The 18,440-nt window shown below is 34.5% G+C and overlaps 1 protein-coding gene across 3 annotated transcripts in view; it reads left to right on the top strand.

Moving 5' to 3' along the window:
* Positions 1-18,168, top strand: part of Zfp654 (zinc finger protein 654) — a 64,457-nt gene extending 46,289 nt beyond the window's left edge. For 2 of the 3 annotated variants that reach the window (NM_001430768.1, NM_001430769.1), the window contains 6 exons: positions 5,276-5,411; positions 7,361-7,563; positions 8,110-8,249; positions 10,820-10,961; positions 12,048-14,361; positions 15,212-18,168. In NM_001430768.1, coding sequence (NP_001417697.1) covers positions 5,276-5,411; positions 7,361-7,563; positions 8,110-8,249; positions 10,820-10,961; positions 12,048-14,361; positions 15,212-15,219 — 2,943 coding nt within the window. In that variant the 3' untranslated portion in view covers positions 15,220-18,168. The remainder of the gene's footprint in view (positions 1-5,275; positions 5,412-7,360; positions 7,564-8,109; positions 8,250-10,819; positions 10,962-12,047; positions 14,362-15,211) is intronic. The other variant, XM_087575960.1, reaches the window with a different exon arrangement.
* Positions 18,169-18,440: the final 272 nt, after the last annotated feature.

Raw genomic sequence — 18,440 nt, 5'->3', positions numbered from 1 at the left:
ATGTTGTGCCTTTATTTTCATTAAATTCTAAGAAGTCTTTAATTTCTTTATGTCTTCCTTGAACAAGGTATCATTTGAATAGAGCATTTGTCAGCAATTTATGGAGCTTGAAATATCATCCTGAGTGAAGTAACCCAATCACAAAAGAACACACCTGGTATGCACCCACTGATAATTGTTTATTAGCCCAAAAGCTTGAATTACCTAAGATACAATCCACAGACCATATGAAACTCAACAAGAAGGATGACCAAAGTGCAGATACTTCAGTCTTTCTTAAAAGGGAGAACCAATGTATTCATTGAGGAGATAATGGAGACAAAGTTTGTAGCAGAAACTAAAGGAATGACCATTCAGAGCCTACCCCACCTTGGGATCCATCCCATACACACACACACACACACACACACACACACACACAACCATCATACCTTCATATGTATCATACCATCATATAACATTGATGAAGCCAAGAAGTGCATGCTGGCAAGGGCCTGATATAGCTGTCTCCTGAGAGGCTCAACGAGAGCATGACAAATATAGAAGTGAATGTGAGCAAACCACTGAACTGAGAACGGGATCCCCATTGGAAGAGTTAGAGAAAGGATTGATGGAACTGAAGGGGTTTGCAACCCCATAAGAACAACAATACCAACCAACCAGACCTCCCATGGAGTAAACCACTACTGAAAGAGTACACATGGACAGACCCATGGCTTCAGCTGCATATTGTAGCAGAGGATGGCCTTGTTATGCACCAATGGTAGGAAAAGCCCTTGGTCCTGCCAAGGTTGAACCCCCCAATGTAGGGGAATGTCTGGGAGGAGAGGGGAGAAGGGGGGATGTTGGACAAGGGGAATAGCCTCATAGAAGAAGGGGAGGATGGGATCAGGCGGGGGCTTATGGTGGGGAAACCAAGAAAGGCAATAACATTCGAAATGTAAATAAAATATATTGTATAAAAAATAACAAAATATATATTTTCTGTATGTGTAGAGATGGTGTGGCAGTTAACCCAGATAACCCAGGTTTGATTGCCAGTACCCACATGGCAGATCACAACCATCTGTAATACTAGGTCCAGGGAATTTGATACCTTTTACTGTCTTTCATGGGCACTGTACATGCTGCACAAAAGTACATACTGGTAAATCTTCCAAAATGAAATTATTTTTTAGAAGAAAAAATATTTGTGTGTGTTTGTACAAGCATGTTATAAGGTACGTTGCACAGTGGATGAGTGAGTATTCTCACTCATGCTCACATGCCTAGGACAGAGAGGATTATGGGTGTCCTTTATCACTTGCCATCTTACTATTTTGAAACAGGGTCTGCTCAACCTGAAGCTGACCATGTCAGCTAGGGTTCTTGGTCAGTGAGTTTCTGCCCTCAGCAATGTGGTAACAGGCATGCCTGATTCTTATGTCGATGTTTAGGATTTACACCCAGGTTCTCCTGTTTATATAGCATGTGATATGACTCAGAGTCATCTCCCCAGACCTGAATAAACTCCTAATTAGCTAAGGAAAGTAAGATAATAATATCCAAAGCCCTCATCTTAATGTGGTAATTAAGAGTGGATTTAATACTGAAATGACAGTAATTAAATCTGTTGTGGACTGAAGTAGATAATAAACGCTTTTTGAGTAATGGGAAATGTGCAAAGACAACACATCAACCAATCAGTCAATCAATCAGCCAATCATTCAACTAAATGACTAAATAGGATGGTTTTGGATAACACCGTGGCATTTGTTTAAGGAAGAGTGACATGAGTAGAGGAAGGGACAGGTAAAACTGAAGGTGAATTTAAAATGTTGTGGACATGGATGGAGAAAAGGATGTGTCATGTGTAATAGTTATGGTCCAGATAGGTATGGCCTTAAATTTCTAATAATGATAAGCTGACAAAGGGGTCAAACTCATATGTCCAAATATCCATATACTGTAATACAGCTTTATAGACACATGTGTACTTTAAAATGGCAACCAGTTTAGGAAAGAAAAAAAATCTAGCTTCAGAATAAAACATTAATCCTACTTTACAATGGATTCTGAAAGAAAGGGGAGTAGAGTTGTGTTCTTCATACCTTTGGCAAAGGCACAGTGTTGAAGGGAACTAGCTAAAGGAAATAGAATAAACCCACTTCAGTAAGCAACAGTAGTAAGCAGTTAATGTAGAGGAGTGCGTTAATGTACATCCATGTATTGTTTCAGAAAACATTCTAATAATCTGCCTAGTGCTTCAGGAGAGAAAAATTCTATAGTGCAGTAAATTCTATACTAACTTTGGGGGTGTTAGTTTGAATACCATGCAAAAAGCCATTCATGCCTTTCTAAAGAAAGGAACTATTTTTATACTTATTTCATTCTGTCTTTTCAAAAGTAGACTACACCGAAATGATTCATTTTTATTACCTCTATAAGTGTTATTTTCCATAGTAGTACTCTCCAAAATTTAGTATATTGACAAAAGAAACAAAAATATCCCAGAATAATCACACTGATATTTTACACATTAAATGAGAAAAGAATAGTTTCAAAGGTGTCCTACCAGATGGATAGTGTATACTGTCATCCTCGCCAGGGTAGAAGTACATAACGGACCCGACTGCACCGTGACGTGCTTACCTCCCAAATTGCCTGAGGTTGGCAGTTGTTAAAGGTAAATTGTCAGAGCTTTCTCTGAGAAACTTTCAGTGATCTAAATCAGGAGCTTTAGAGCCTTTGTTTTTTCTTTTTTAAACTAAATTTCTACTTTTTTAAAAGGAAATTTACAGGATACACTAACATAACGAGTCCAGTTCTGAATACCTCAGCATAATTGGCAATATAACTGGTAATTCATATATGCTTAAACATACTTTTCCCTCCGCATATCCATTAATAATAAATGTTATAGCATGCTGATGAGAAAATACATTTTTTCTAGGTACCCTAAAATAGATTATTTACATATGCCACATGTGTACTTTTTTTGAAAATGTTAAATACTCTTAAGAACTAAAAGCTCACATTCAATGAGTACTTACTTACATGTAGAAAGTACTGTCCCAAGAACCTTTTACTATTTACTGCATGTTGTTATTTAATCCTCACAACAATCTTATCACGTAGCCGTGCTGTAGAAAAATTAACTGATAGAGGACAGAGATGTTAAGTAACTTGCCCACTCTAGGATTTTTTTTATACTTCGTGGTTTTAATTTAGAGATACCCTTAAAAATCATTTAGGAGGTACCTTATTTTCTAACAATTGAACTTAACGATTTTTTTTCTTTGATGAAATAATTATATATGTGTGAAATAATTAACACAAAATTGTGAGTTCTTTGGTGTGGTGTGCTCCTAATTCCTGTTAGCTGGGAGCCTGAGGGAGGACTGATTGAGCCCAGCATCTTGAGATCAATCTGGGGATCAGAGACACCCCATTAGGAATTTTTGTTTTTTGGTTTAGTCCATTTTATTATTTAGTAAACCGTCTTTTTTCTTAATCAATAAGTGAAAAATAATACTTAGAATTAACTTTTAGGTCACAAATGTAATGTTCAAAGGACACAAAAATGTGATAGTTTAAGACAAGTAAAGTAATGGCCACTGTGAATTTAATTGATGATTCATCTAATGGGTCAAACATTTTAACACCTTTTAAAATGGTTAAACAGTATTTATAAGATACAAAGTTACCTGTCTGCCTCTAGTATTATGTTAAATATAAAAAACCCCTTTAACTGAAATGCAGACAATATTGAAATATATTCAGATACTGCCAGTTTCATTATCATATTTTTTCTTTTTTCTTTTTTTAAGATGTTGTTTCTTTTATGTATGTCATTTGTCTTAGTCAGGGTTTCTATTCCTGCACAAACATGACCAAGGAGCAAGTTGGGAAGGAAAGGGTTTATTCAGCTTACACTTCCACATTGTTGCTCATCACCAAAGGAAGTCAGCACTGGAACTCAAGCAGATCAGGAAGCAGGAGCTGAGGCAGAGGCCGTGGAGGGATGTTACTTACTGGCTTGCTTCCCCTGGCTTGCTCAGCTTGCTCTCTTAAAGAACCCAAGACCACCAGCCCAGGGATGGCACCACCCACAATGGGCTGGATCCTCCTCCCTTGATCACTAGTTGAGAAAATGCCTTACAGCTGGGTCTCATGGAGGCAGTTCCACAACTGAGGCTCCTTTCTCTGTGATAACTTCAGCTTGTGTCAAGTTGACACACAAATCTAGACAGTATATCAGTAGACTGTCATTGTCTTCAAACATACAAAAAGAGTGCATCAGATCTCATTACAGATGGTTGTGAGCCATCCTATAGTTGCTGGGAATTGAACTCAGGACCTCTGGAAGAGCAGTCTGAACTGCTGAGCCATCTCTCCAGCCCTATCTTTTTTCTTAACTGTTCAAGGTCAACTTATTTATTTACTAAGTCTTAGTTTATATTTCAAAATTCTAAGACTAAGTTTCCTGAACAACTTTTAAAATTCTTAGCATATAATGAACCAGAAAAAAAAGTTCAACAGGTATGCAAGTGATGTATATCTAACACTGGTGCATCAAACTCAGGAAATAAAATTAAGTAAATCAATGTAATTCCTTTACTAATGTTACTGTATTATAAAATATGATTTAAAAGCACTTACGTATATAAAAATACAGAAGCTGGAGAGTACTGATTGATTATTACTTATTTTATTAGTACATCTGTATCTAAAACCTGATGCAAACTGTTCCCTGTTATAGGTTTGATTTCTTTTCTTGACCTGTTGTCTTTTCATCTGCTAAATCACAAATCTAATTTTCAAACAAAAGGAAGTGGAGTTTTGAGTTTTGAAATTTATCACTGAAGCGTAAGATGTGGCTTAAGTTCAGGGCAGAGCAAGGGACCTGTGTGTCTCCTGTGCATAGAGTGTACATGCTGAGCTGCACGTCCCCTGAGCCTTTCTCCTGTTGTTGTTAACAGGCACTTCTTTTTGAATTTTTATGTAAACTCAACAGATCATTTAATTTTCAGCTGTTTGCAACCTGGTTCTTTCCCTACAAGTGATTCACCTGTAGGTTTTTCCGTTGGTTACATTTTATCCCTGTTTTAATGGAATTTTTTTCGATCCAATCATATATGTCTGTGTAACCTTTGGCATTAAGACTGTTTGTTACTTTTTCTCTTTTATAATTGAGTAGTTATCATGTGGCCATCAGTCACTTTATGAACAAGGATGATCAAGTAGTTTTTAACTCCTTTAAATTCACAAAGCCAAAATGACTTTTCTCTCCTAGGAATGCCAGAATCACCTCCGCAGATATGGAAATGTGAATCTGGAACTGGTGACTCGAATCATTAAAGATGGTGGTCCATGGGAAGATCCAGTGTTGCAAGCTGTTCTTAAAGCACAACCAGCATCTCAGGAGATAGGTACTTTAGGAGAGTCGACACCAAAACCATTTCTTTTCTAACCTGGCCCAAAGTGCTTCTTGATAACAGCTTTGTTATATTTCATTTAGTAATGGTACTGTGACTGTTGGCATATTTACTGGGTATTAAAGGGAGTTTGGTTTTGACCCAGCAGTTATAGTTATAAAATATGTTTAAGTAGGAACACTTTTTCATTGTTTTTTTTTTTTAAGTTCAAACCTTAAAGCTTTTCATAAAAATAACACACAGAATATCTGTCCATTGCATGGAAGTGCTCTGAAAGTTGGAGCTTTGAATTTATTTTCCCTGTTACTATGGTAATAGAAAACTACTACCATATTCTGTGCCTATATTCTATAGTTAGTCCAATGCCCTGCACATAGAAATTGGTTAATACTGATGATTACTGTGTACAGTACTGTGATTGAATGATCACATTATGAATGAATGACTTAAATAAATAAGTAAATTTCAAATATGATAGAATAGCATTTCCCAAACTAATAAAATTTTGTATCATTCCCTCATTACTTTACATCCTTCTTTGACATCAGCTCTTACATACTGACCCATAATGGATTCTTGAGAACCAGAATATCTTATTGAAACAGGAGGCTCTGTTCTCTAATCCCACCTGTTAATATGGGAAACCCTTTAGTTTCCCATATTACTAAAATGTCCTGAGTTCTATGTGGATCACCAAAACTTAGCATATAAACTTAACCATAGTGTATAAGCACAAAAATGTGTAAAGCCAAAGTAAACAGACAAGCTCTTTCAACTTGGGAACAGTTAATTATCATGTGTTAAACATATAAGGATATTCTCATTTGCAACAGGTCAAGACATGGAGTATGTGTAGAAGGGACTATCACGCGGGGCTTAAGACCAAACCAGCACTATACAAAGAATGGATAACGAAAGGCAAACAAGGGAGCTGTTGCTTGATGTGTAGATTGGAAAACACTTAGAGCAAATCAAAGACCAAGACAGTTGAAAATGAGGAGAAAGACTTGCTTATTGATCAGAATTATCAAGAGTAAATTATAGGAAAGATAAGGGTCATAGTGAGAGGAAACAAGGAACTGTGGCTAGAGAAGATAGGGTAGGAAGCATCAAGAAAGGCACAAATGGAAAAAGGCAGGAGGAGCTAGAACAGAGTGAGTGTGAAGCTGATGGCTCTTCAGATCCCTTTTATAACTACACTAGCATCACTCACTTTGGGCAAAGCCTCCCCAGAGCCTCACTAATATAGATGACTCTTCTCTGGAGTTCAGACTGAAACAGATTTTTGCATGAATTCCAAGTCATTGTTTATTCATCAAACATTTTAGAAGTAAATGTAAGTAAAATGTTTAAGCCAAAATAAAGTATACTTCAATAGATACTGATGAAATATAAATAATTGAAAAATGTTTGGACTTAAAAATCATAAAATATAGGTTCCATTTCAGTCTCTGGCACTTATCATATCTTTGTCATTGGGCGAGTCATTTAATCTCTAATAAAACAAATAGCATAGAATCTGTCATAAGGTTGTTAGGTTTAAATAAACTTACACAGTTAAATGTGTTTGTATATTATGAAAGTAAAAGTAATCATGAATTAGTAATTATCCTTAGTGACATTAATTAGAAACTGCGACACAACTTTGCATTAATTTTATTTAATATTTATTCATGATAAAGGTTTTTCATTAACTTAGCTTACATTTCCCTGCAGTTAATAAGATTTAATGTGGTTTTAATGTACTAGTTTAGTATTCGGTCTCTTTTGTTTGTTTGTTTGTTTTTTTTATTCATTGATCAGCCATCTTAGATGACTATTCAAAAATAAGTTTTCTGTGAACATGTTATTTATATAATCTAATGAAATATGTTTTAGTTGTAAAGTTTAAAACAAAGTTTGGATACTTTTTCAGAGTAATGATGTTTTCTTTTTTAATATAGTGAACAAATACTTAAGTTCTGAAAATCCACTGTTCTTTGAACTACGTGCCAGATATCTAATTGCCTGTGAACGCATACCTGAAGCAATGGCTCTTATTAAATCTTGTATAAATCACCCTGAAATCAGTAAAGACTTGTACTTCCATCAAGCGCTCTTCACCTGTCTGTTTATGTCACCTGTAGAAGATCAGCTATTCCGGGAGGTTTGAGACTTTTTTTCATATTACCATTTATTAACCTTACTAAAAACAAAACACAACTTTACTGTAACTGAATTGTTTTGCATTGATAACAAGGATTCAGAGATCATACTATCTAAATGTATTTACTTGGTACTCTTCTTTTAAGTTCATGTGCCTTAGAATCTGATAGTAACAAATGATTGAGATAATATAATATACTTAACTAAGTAATTGGTATGATACGGAAAAAATAAAAACTGAGAAATATTATGATTTTGACTCTTAAAGGACTAAGAAGTTAAATGCTTATATTTATTTTGCTTTTTACAATAAAAGGACTTCTTTCCTAACCTGAATTTTACTTACCCATAGGCATTAATGATCTTGCAAGTACTCATTGTGAAATGCAAGTGTTACACTCTGAAACTATGAAAGTGTTTCAATACAATGTATAATTGTAAAAGAAACTAAAAATTTATCAGTACTTGCAAGTATAAAAATAGAAACTGCAACTAGAGTTGTATATGTTTTTGATGATAGGAACTGACTTTTCCTTTCTTCTTATAGCATTTGTTGAAAACTGACTGTAAGAGTGGAATTGATATCATCTGTAACACTGAGAAAGAAGGCAAGACTTTGCTAGCCTTACAACTCTGTGAATCCTTTCTTATTCCACAGCTCCAGAATGGGGACATGTACTATATATGGTGAGTGTTTCTGATGCATAATTTGAAATGGAAAAATGGTGAACTAAAGGAGGATTGGTTAATAGAGTTTGGACTATATATTTTTCTTACAGTTGTATGAAAGTGTTCAACTACTTTTTAAAAACTGTATAGTTTTATTATTAAATTATGTGTGTATGTGTATTGATATGTGCATGTGAGTGCAGATGCTGTTGGAGGCCAGAAGGAGGGCATCAGATCCTCTGGAGCTGGAGGGATGGTGTTTGTGAGCCATCCACCATGGATGCTAGCAGCTGAACTAGGGTCTTCTATAATAGTAATACAAGCTCTTAACCACTCAACCATTTCTCCAGCCCCTTCAGTTGCTTTTATGTTTTTGTTGTTTGTTATGCTGAAAAAAAAATCTTGGGATAGGTATATATTTTGTTTTTTAAGTCCACCTCCCTCCCCAACCCCTGCAATTTAACAAAGAGATAAGAGAAATATTAAACTTTTATCAGCTAAGAATTAAAAAAAAACAAAATAAAACTTTTTGAGTGTAAAGACTGTCCATAAAATCCTATATTGGAACAAGTTGGGAAGAAATAAACATGTATATATTTGTAATATGTTCACTGGTAAAATATTAAATGGATTATCTATCTTCTGGTTTCCAGCTATCATTTTGTTTTAAAATGCATTGCAGAGTTAGGCTATATGTTCTTTAATATAATTGGGCTATTTGTTTTTATGAAATCTTTCCTTATTTCTAACATATACCACCATCTTTTATGTGTATGCTTTATCTTACGAAATTCCTCAAGAGGCTTCAGTATTTAGGGATACAATAGCTATGAGAGTGTCTGAATAGGACAATAGCTTAGCTACAGAATCGTTCTCTGGCATCTGTGAAACAATAACAGACCAAAACAAAATAAAATACCCCAGATTTTCAGCTAACAAAAATGTATTAATCAAATGTTATTTTTTGGTATCTTAAAGGTTATATAGAATCTGCGTAGGAAGCTAGGGACTTAATAAGCTTGAGTATATACCAGGCAGGCAGTTGGAGATGTCTTTAAAGATAGTGAATAAAGGTAAGCAAACATTAGCTTTTTTATTTTTTAAATGTCAGTAACTGTTTCCATCATACATTGTATTACTGAGGAGATGTTCATGCATTACTAATTGGAAAATGTGATTTATAAAATATATAAACAAGCCTATAAAATATATAAACCAGCATCTCAGGAAATAGGTGCATCGGGAGATTGAAAACCAAAATCACTGTGAGTAGCAGCAAACACAATGTTGTTTCCTAACTGGAACAGTTAGTCACTTTTTTAAAAAATTAATAATATAGAATATATTAGAGTTCATGAATTTTTAAACTGAATGTTTGTTATTCTGTCTTGGCTCAGAATACTTTTTGATAGCAGAATTGTTACATTTCTCTCAAGCAGAGTTGTAATTACATGATGTTACATGTAAAATGAAGAAAACCCAGTGTCCAGTGAGCCCTACTCTTCTTGCATGTGCTGAGCTCACAAGACACCGATAGGAAATCAATTGGACAAAACAAACACAAGCAAACTTGCCCCCAGGACTAAGATTTCTATCTGAGTTGTGTCCTTATGCTTTCACTTCACTCGAAAGCCCTCCTTGTGCATCCTTGGCCGTGTATTAGAAAAGACTCTCCCTGTGAATGCTTTAAGTGCTCTATAGTTTGTCTGTTCAAAAGTATAGCATGTTCACAGAAAAGCACATGATCTAAAGATAGTGTAAAGAATACAGTTTTAGAATCAGTACTATAATATGTTTAAATTTTAAAATTACTTTCATTATCTTAATAGGATGAAAATACTCTAAAATACTGTTTTTAAATTTGCAAGTAGTATGTTTACTGGTCTAGTTGGCAACAGGACCTGGGGAAATGAAGCCAAAATAATGAGACCGACTAAATTTTATACAACTTACAGCAAACTTTATTCAGAACATCAGACAATTTATACTGAGGATTAAGAGAAATCACATGAATAAAGTATAGAATCATAAGGACAAGCCATATGTGGAGAATATGGCAAAAAGTTGTTTTTCCATAAAGATATATAAACAAGTAACGATAGCCAGTTACACTGAGAAATGGAAGTAAACTCACTCCTGTCCACTGCGCCTAGGTAGGACATGAAAAACATTTCAAGAACAAGTCCATGTGTTTGAAGACACTAAAGTCACAAGACTCAGGTTTCTTGGACTCAGTTTTCTCACAAGCACTCAGAGTTCTCACTTAACTCCATTCTTGGATGGTGTTCTGATAATAGTATACTAAAGGTCAAAGTTTGTGTTTTAAAGTTATAATGTCAGTATTAGTATATGAAATTAGGACTGATTTGATTCAACACTATAAATTTCTTAGGTATGGCGGCATATCATGAAGATTATGTATTTTTTATTTTTCTCTTTTAACTTCTATTAATCTCAAAGGTAGCATGAAGAGCATACATATTTATAACTACTTTGTGTATAGCCTTGCTAGGATAGTATAGAATCAGGCCAAAGAAAGCAATGTCGGCACTTAAGAGTTTTGATATATGTCTTTTTCTCATTTACAGGGAGTTGATTTTCATATGGAGTAAACTACAGCTTAAATCTAATCCTTCAAAACAAGTGTTTGTAGATCAATGTTACCAACTTTTAAGAACAGCAACTAATGTGAGAGTCATATTTCCTTTCATGAAAATCATTAAAGATGAGGTAAATATATTCCATTTCAGTTTTTAAATTTTAATGCTACATTCTGTGTTTGTCAAAATTCTTTCTCTTCAGCTTCAGATATTCAATATGGCACTTGTTGAAGAAAGAAACAATCTATTTTTTCTTAATTTGGACTATCAAATTATCATTTTTACCATTATAAATTCTGTTTTTGAATACTAATCTACAAATGATCTGATACTCCTTCACTGTCTCAGAAAATCTTAGTTGATAATAAAACTGTATATAGTTAAGTGGAATTACCAGACTATAAGAGGCTTACGAGGACATGAAGCTTGCAAATGGTTACTTTTTCCTACAGTCCATAACCCATATGTTGGCAGTATGGCATACAATAATGCCGTTCTGATTTCTTGTCTTGGTCAAAGATGTGTTTACTATTCCAACTATTAGAGGCATAAAGTCGATTTCCGTGGATCAATAAAAAATTCTGCAGTAAAAGCTAATATAATTATCATTAACAGAAGTAAAAGGTTGACTGATTTTCATACAATTTCCAGTAAGCTTATTGTTCTTATACTTCATTAGATCTGTATGGTGCCCCCTTTTGTATTTGAGTAAATGTAAAGCTCTTGCCTACTATATATTATAATAATAGCAATAACAATAATATCACCATTATTATAAATTCTATTTAGTATGATAAAATTTGTACTGATTTTAAAACATAATTACTTCTTGGCATCTATTTGAAATGACATGTATTAACTCTTCTGTCAGAGAATGAGAATGATCCCTTAAGGGCTGAGAGATGGCTCAGCCGTTAAAGGCTAGGCTCACAACCAAAAATATAAGAGAATGATCCCTTAAGGGAGACTAGAGTTGAAAGAAAATTCTAAACAAAGTTTGCAAACATTTTATACTGTGGTTATTGGGTCTTGTCAAACATGAAAACTAAATATAAAAGAGTAAAGGAAACATAATTATTGAAGAGACTTGATTTAGAAATTCTTCCCATACTTCAGAATACTGTTTCAGAAAGTTTTTGGAATTGTACTCAAAATTTTCGAGCAGACAATATGGTGATTTGTTAAGATATATTTAGTGGGAACATTTGTTTTCCAGGTTGAAGAAGAAGGCTTACAGATTTGCGTTGAGATATGTGGTTGTGCTCTCCAGCTTGATCTCCATGATGATCCTGAAACTAAATGTCTAATTTATAAAACAATTGCACATTTTTTGCCAAATGATCTAGAGATTGTCAGGGTTTGTGCTCTCTCAGTATTTTTTCTTGAGCGTTCCTTAGATGCCTACCAAACCGTTGAAGAGCTTTACAGACGTCCAGATGAAGAGTATAGTGAAGGCACGAGTACTGTTCAAAATCGTGTTCGTTTTGAATTACTTCCAATTTTGAAAAAGGGATTGTTTTTTGACCCTGAGTTTTGGAACTTCGTAATGATTAAGAAAAACTGTGTGGCATTATTACGTGATAAATCAGCAATGAAACTTATAAATGAAAATACACTGGAAAATTCTGCAGGTAGTCTAAAAAACAGAGTGGAACAACAGAGTGTGGAAGACGGGCTTGACACACTCACAGATCTGAGCACTGGAGAGACGGATCCTGATGGTACATCTGTGATGCAGCGGAAAGGGCAGGTTAACTCGAAGAGAAGCCTCTCTGTTCTTAACACTTCCAAAGTGGATCATAGTGTCCCCAGGCATCGGTGCATGTTATGTAACAAGGAATTTCTTGGTGGCCATATTGTAAGGCATGCCCAGGCTCATCAGAAAAAAGGCAGTTTTTCATGTGTGATATGTGGTAGGAAATTTAGGAACAGAGGTCTTATGCAGAAGCATTTAAAAAATCATGTTAAGAAGATTCAGAGGCAGCAAATTGCTACAGCACAACAGGATGATCCAGAAATCATCACTTTGGAAGAAATAAATGGTTCCAAATCTTCAATTTCCTTTGAAAATGGGAATTCAAATACTAAGAGCTTAGAAATAGAGACATTGACTGCTTCCAGTGAGAGAAACAAAGAGGTCACCCGTGAACACATGGCTGAGTTCATTAAAATTCCTATTGCTATGCCAGAGAATGCTATGGAAAACATTGTTGAAAATGGTAGACCAGATACTTCTTTCAATAATATCTCAGAGTCTTTATCTCAGTGTGATGATGACTATGAGGAGGAAGAGAATGAAGATAATTATGAAGATGATTATGATCTGAATCAAGAAACATCAGTACTTCATAAAATCAATGGAACTGTGTGCCATCCAAAAGATGTATATGCTACAGACCAAGAAGGAAACTTCAAGTGTCCTGCTCTTGGCTGTGTAAGGATATTTAAAAGAATTGGGTTTCTAAATATGCATGCAAGAACTGTGCATCCAACTGATTTAAATGTGCGGCAGACTGTAATGAAGTGGAGCAAAGGAAAGTGCAAATTTTGCCAAAGGCAGTTTGAGGATTCTCAACACTTTATAGACCACCTTAATAGACACAGCTATCCAAATGTGTACTTTTGTTTGCATTTCAACTGCAATGAGTCATTTAAGCTGCCATTCCAGCTTGCACAGCATACAAAAAGTCACAGGATATTTCAAGCTCAGTGTAGTTTTCCAGAATGCCATGAGCTTTTTGAAGATCTTCCTCTGTTATATGAACACGAAGCCCAGCATTACTTAAGCAAAACACCAGAATCATCTGCACAACTGGGTGAAGTGGTTCCTAATCATCAGAACATAGACCCATTTAGTAATGAGAACCAAACGATTCATCAGCCAGTTTCTACTAGTAAATCAAGGAAAGATTCTACAGAACCAAAGACATGTATAGACACTATGGAAAAGAAAACAGACAGTTTAGTTCAGAATGGAAATGAACATTCTGATGATAGTGTTTCAAATATAAGCTTGATAGACCAAAAGATGCCTGCCATAGAGCCAAATCCTGAAAATAATCATAGTCCCACTGACTTAGTCAACGGACACAGTGAAATAGAGCAAATGCCATTAGTTACATCAGATGCTACTCTGAAAATAGACATAAACAGAAACGGGACAGAAAATGGTTCTGTTATACCCAATGTTATATCACAAGAACACAGTGCCCTGTCAGTATCTCAGGCACCATCCAAACCAAATCTTACAAGTGAACATACTTCATATGGCTTAATTTTAACAAAGCCATTTGTCAGACCTTTGCCTCCCAGTTACCTTGATGAACGATACCTTAGTATGCCAAAACGCAGAAAATTTCTGACTGATATTGTAGATGCCTGTTCTGATCAAGATAACATGTATAAAAAACCAGTAAAAAGATTACGATGTGGCAAATGCCTGACCACCTACTGTAATGCAGAAGCACTTGAGGCTCACCTTGCACAAAAGAAATGTCAGACACTCTTTGGATTTGATTCAGATGATGAAAGTAAGTATTCTCTGTTTTCAGTAGCTCTATCTTTAGAAATGTAATAATACCATCAATATATCTATAATGTATATTTGTGCAACTAAAAACAGTAACTTGTGTATCCCAGATGATAAAGCACTAATCTATACATTTCCTTAAAATCCACAACCACTATGTGGTGAGAGTAATATTCTTCCTTTAGATAAACCAACAAAAATTCACAAGTAGTTTGTACAGGCTTATGAACTTGTAGACGCTATGGCTCAATATTGTTTATTCTTTGCTCCTACTTTTCCTACTAATACTGTACTGTACTGCCCTATACTGCACTACACTACACTAATTTTTCTGCTACAAGCAGAAATCTTCATTCTAGGTTTCACATAATAGAACTTGTAGAAATAGTACTTTTCATCCGCATGATAGAATATGAAACAAATAAAGCTATAAGTTACTGTCAAAAATAGAAGTAAAGAGCTTGGGGAAATGGCTCAGCAGATAAAATGCTTCCTGTGCAGTGCTGAGGACTGGACTTCAGATCCCCAGCACCCATGTAAATGTTGGGCCAGCGTGGTGCCTTGTCTGTAATCCACGCATGCGGGAAGCTCAGTTAGATGCCCCAGCAAGCTGGCTATCTAGACTAGCTAGCAGAATCTCAGAGCTTTGAGAGATCCTGCCTAAACATGTTTATCAAGAAAGAAAACCAACATCACCCTCTAGTCTCCAAATGGATCTGGATACATGTACCCAGAAGCATTCATACACATACATGCACACCACAAAGCACATCAACACACATGCCAGAAATATAAGATTTGCTTTTGTACTATAATCTATGAAATTTGAATTAAAACATTTTATTTTACAGGTGCCTGATAATGTGTCAGAACGATCTGTTGATCATGCAGTAGTGTTAACAAAGCACTACAAGAAAATGCATCATCAATTTGCTATTTCCCTGATGGCCTTAATTTTAGAGTGGTCTCGGATTACTAAAGAAAAGACAAAGCACATTTTCTGGAATGAACTTGCAGAGGAGATGTGCCGGCTTAGACTCCAAAAGGGTTATAAAACTCCCAAAGTACCAGTTATCCATGAAACCACACTTTTAAAAAGTTTATGGTGATTAATAGCAGCATGTTCAGTTTTGCTTTATGTGAAAACACATTTGGGTAACTAGTCAGAAATAAAAAACCAGCTATGGCCTTACTGAAGAAAGGAAAAAGTTGATTCATTCCAAGATGAGGTGGAGGGGAGCTGGTTTACAATAAACAATGTAAAACATTCTGAAAACGGAATTTGTTTTCTTGTCATGCATATTCATTATGTCTTCCCTTCTGGTCAAACATATTTTAAAGAATCATTCGTTGCTTTTTAGTTTGTGATATAATTTAGAAGCTGATACATAGAAATAAAGCTTGATTTATCATCATGCTGTCTGCTAAAGATTATAACTTGTTTTAGGTGATTAAGTAGACAGGTCAAAGTTTAGTGAATGGCTTGCCACCATTGAAATATTAAAAATAAAACAAAAACAGTGCTTGGCTAATAAGCTCTTGAAAAGAACCTTCAACACCCCACTCTGTAACGTCATTTATTTAAAGGCAGCAGTGTGAAGTGGAAAAGAAAGGTACCATCAGCTACTTTAGTGGGGTGCAAGAAGAATCTAAGACCACTGCCTTCTAGATAGTTGAAGGAAAACACTGAATTGAAAAATCTTCAATGTGAATAATGGTAAAAGCACACTGGGATATTTCTATCTGTACATAATATTAGGACATTGCTGGATGATTCAGAGTGAAGTCCTTTACATATTAGTATGAATTATCTAAGTATGGTCCTATGAAAATAATTGGCTTAAAAGTATGTCGGCTAAGAATAAGATCAAGAGTTTATTTTATTCAGTTAGGAGAATTAATTCAAAATTAAGCCATATTAATGTGCTTTCTTTATTAGTGATGAATTTGGCCTGCACGGTGATTTTTTTTTTATATTTAAGGAAGTATTTACATCAAAATTTGCACAACAGGAATACAATAACATATATTAATGCATTATTGTCCTTGGTGATCATTGATTTTCTTAAGGAAGATTTTATCTTATTATTAAAACAAATATTTTACACTTAAAATCCTCTAGATATTTCCCACCTGTCTGTTATGAAAAGGAAAATACCTGATATCTCCTTTACCTAATAGTATATAATTCTAAACAAGATAAAGACATACAAATAAAAAAGTGAATTCTTTAGACATATTAGTATGCCACGTGTCAACTAAGTGTTTCAGCTACTCCAGCATGGTTTTCTGTGAATCAATTTCATCATACAAATTTTAGGAACATTGAGGTTAGGAAAATAGGACATTACTTTCAGGGTGGCATTCAGACTTTTAAAAACTATGTTTTTCAATAATGCTGTATCAGAGGATTTATTTTTTAAAAACAGTTCTGAATTTTATTATTTACCATGGGCATTTGCAACTATGCAATGATGGTCACTAGTCCATTCCAATCAAATTGAAGTTTGTTTTAGGTTTGTTATGTAGCCTACATTAGGCTTTGGAATTTACATGCAGATAACAGATAAGTGCAACTCATGAATTTTAAATCCTTTAATTTCAACTCAAAATATTTTCCATATTTCCTGACACTAAAAATGTAATAATTGACTTTTATTTCAGTTCATATTAAAAGTGCATCTTGTAATAAAAATCCTGTTTGGAAACTGGTTCATTTGCACAATGAATTTTTTTTGGAACAAAATTTCTGCTTTGTACACTTTGCAGTTAATTACATTTTACTATTTTTTAACTTTAGTTTTTACAGGTTGTAACCACTGATAGATATAAATTCATAAAGCATTACATTTTCTTGAAGTTTGTGTGCAAAGATGTGTTAAACAAATTCCGCCTGTTACTTTGTCCTTAAGCTTAACTTGAAGGTTTTCTTTTGACTTGTGTTGCTAAGAAAAAGTTTTCCTATAGATAAAATTGGTTCATATATAACCAACCCAAAACGTCATGTAAAATTCTGTTTGACCACATTTTTTCTAACCTCTTTATATACTTCTCATTTTACCTGTTGAAAGAATTTGTGCATTATGATTTTCTCCAAAGCATTTTGCTTTTATGTAAACCCAGAAGTTCTGATTTGGGATTCAGAAGGAAAGGAAGCTTCCATCTTACCTACGTTCTTTCCCAACTCCTCCTTTCCTACTTATGTTTTGAGGATACATGAACCACCTTTCAAATATTTGTTTTAAAATAAAGAATTATATGTGTCAGTAAAGTCACCAAAAGTGCAGATCTGAATCCTTGCTGCTCAGACACAGAAGATGCACAGGAAAGAGTCTCTCCGCGGACAAGGACACTGGTACTTTGGGCTCTAGCCATATTCATTTTTTAAAAACCATCACCAATATATAACAAAATATAATTTATATCATTGATCTGTGATTCTTTTCAAATCACACTGAACATTTAGCTGTACTTTCATGTTTGGTTTAATATTGTATGAATGAAAAGCCTAAAAGGGATGATAGTGTTTATTTTTTAATTTATTTGGTACTGTCAAACACCTTTTCAGAATGAGCAAATGCTGCATTTGCATTTTGGAATTGTTTTGTGAAAGATACTACAGAGATTCAGCAAGAAGGGAAATTTGTGCTTCCTTGTTGAACATTAAATTATTTTACTTTGCATTTTATAAAAGTACAAATTAAAACTGAGCCATTGAACTGCAATAAATCAACAATAGTGTCTCATTTCAAGAAATTTTTTGTATTGTACATAGATTTGTTCAATAAAACATTGTCCTTGTTGATAATGCAAGTGTTTACTTTTATGTAGTACACTGATTTCAAGAATTCAGCTTATTTAAATGAATTTTTATGCTTCATAAAAATGGGATGTTTCATTAATGTACTCACATTCCAGGTATTAAAATATTTTGAAAGGACAGAAAATGATACAAGTAGGATTTTCTTGTTGTTGTTTGTTTTATCTTTATTTTTTAAGCTCAGGGGTAAGAGTTGATGGAACTGAAAAGGTGGCTCAGAGCTTTATAGAACGCTTTCTGCTCTTTATAAAAGACCTGAG

Source organism: Rattus norvegicus, chromosome 11 (genome assembly GCF_021556685.1).
Source record: "Rattus norvegicus strain SHRSP/BbbUtx chromosome 11, alternate assembly SHRSP_T2T, whole genome shotgun sequence".
NCBI lineage: Eukaryota > Metazoa > Chordata > Mammalia > Rodentia > Muridae > Rattus > Rattus norvegicus.
The sequence above is the reverse complement of the archived record's forward strand: the minus strand, read 5'-3'. Positions and strand labels throughout refer to the sequence as shown.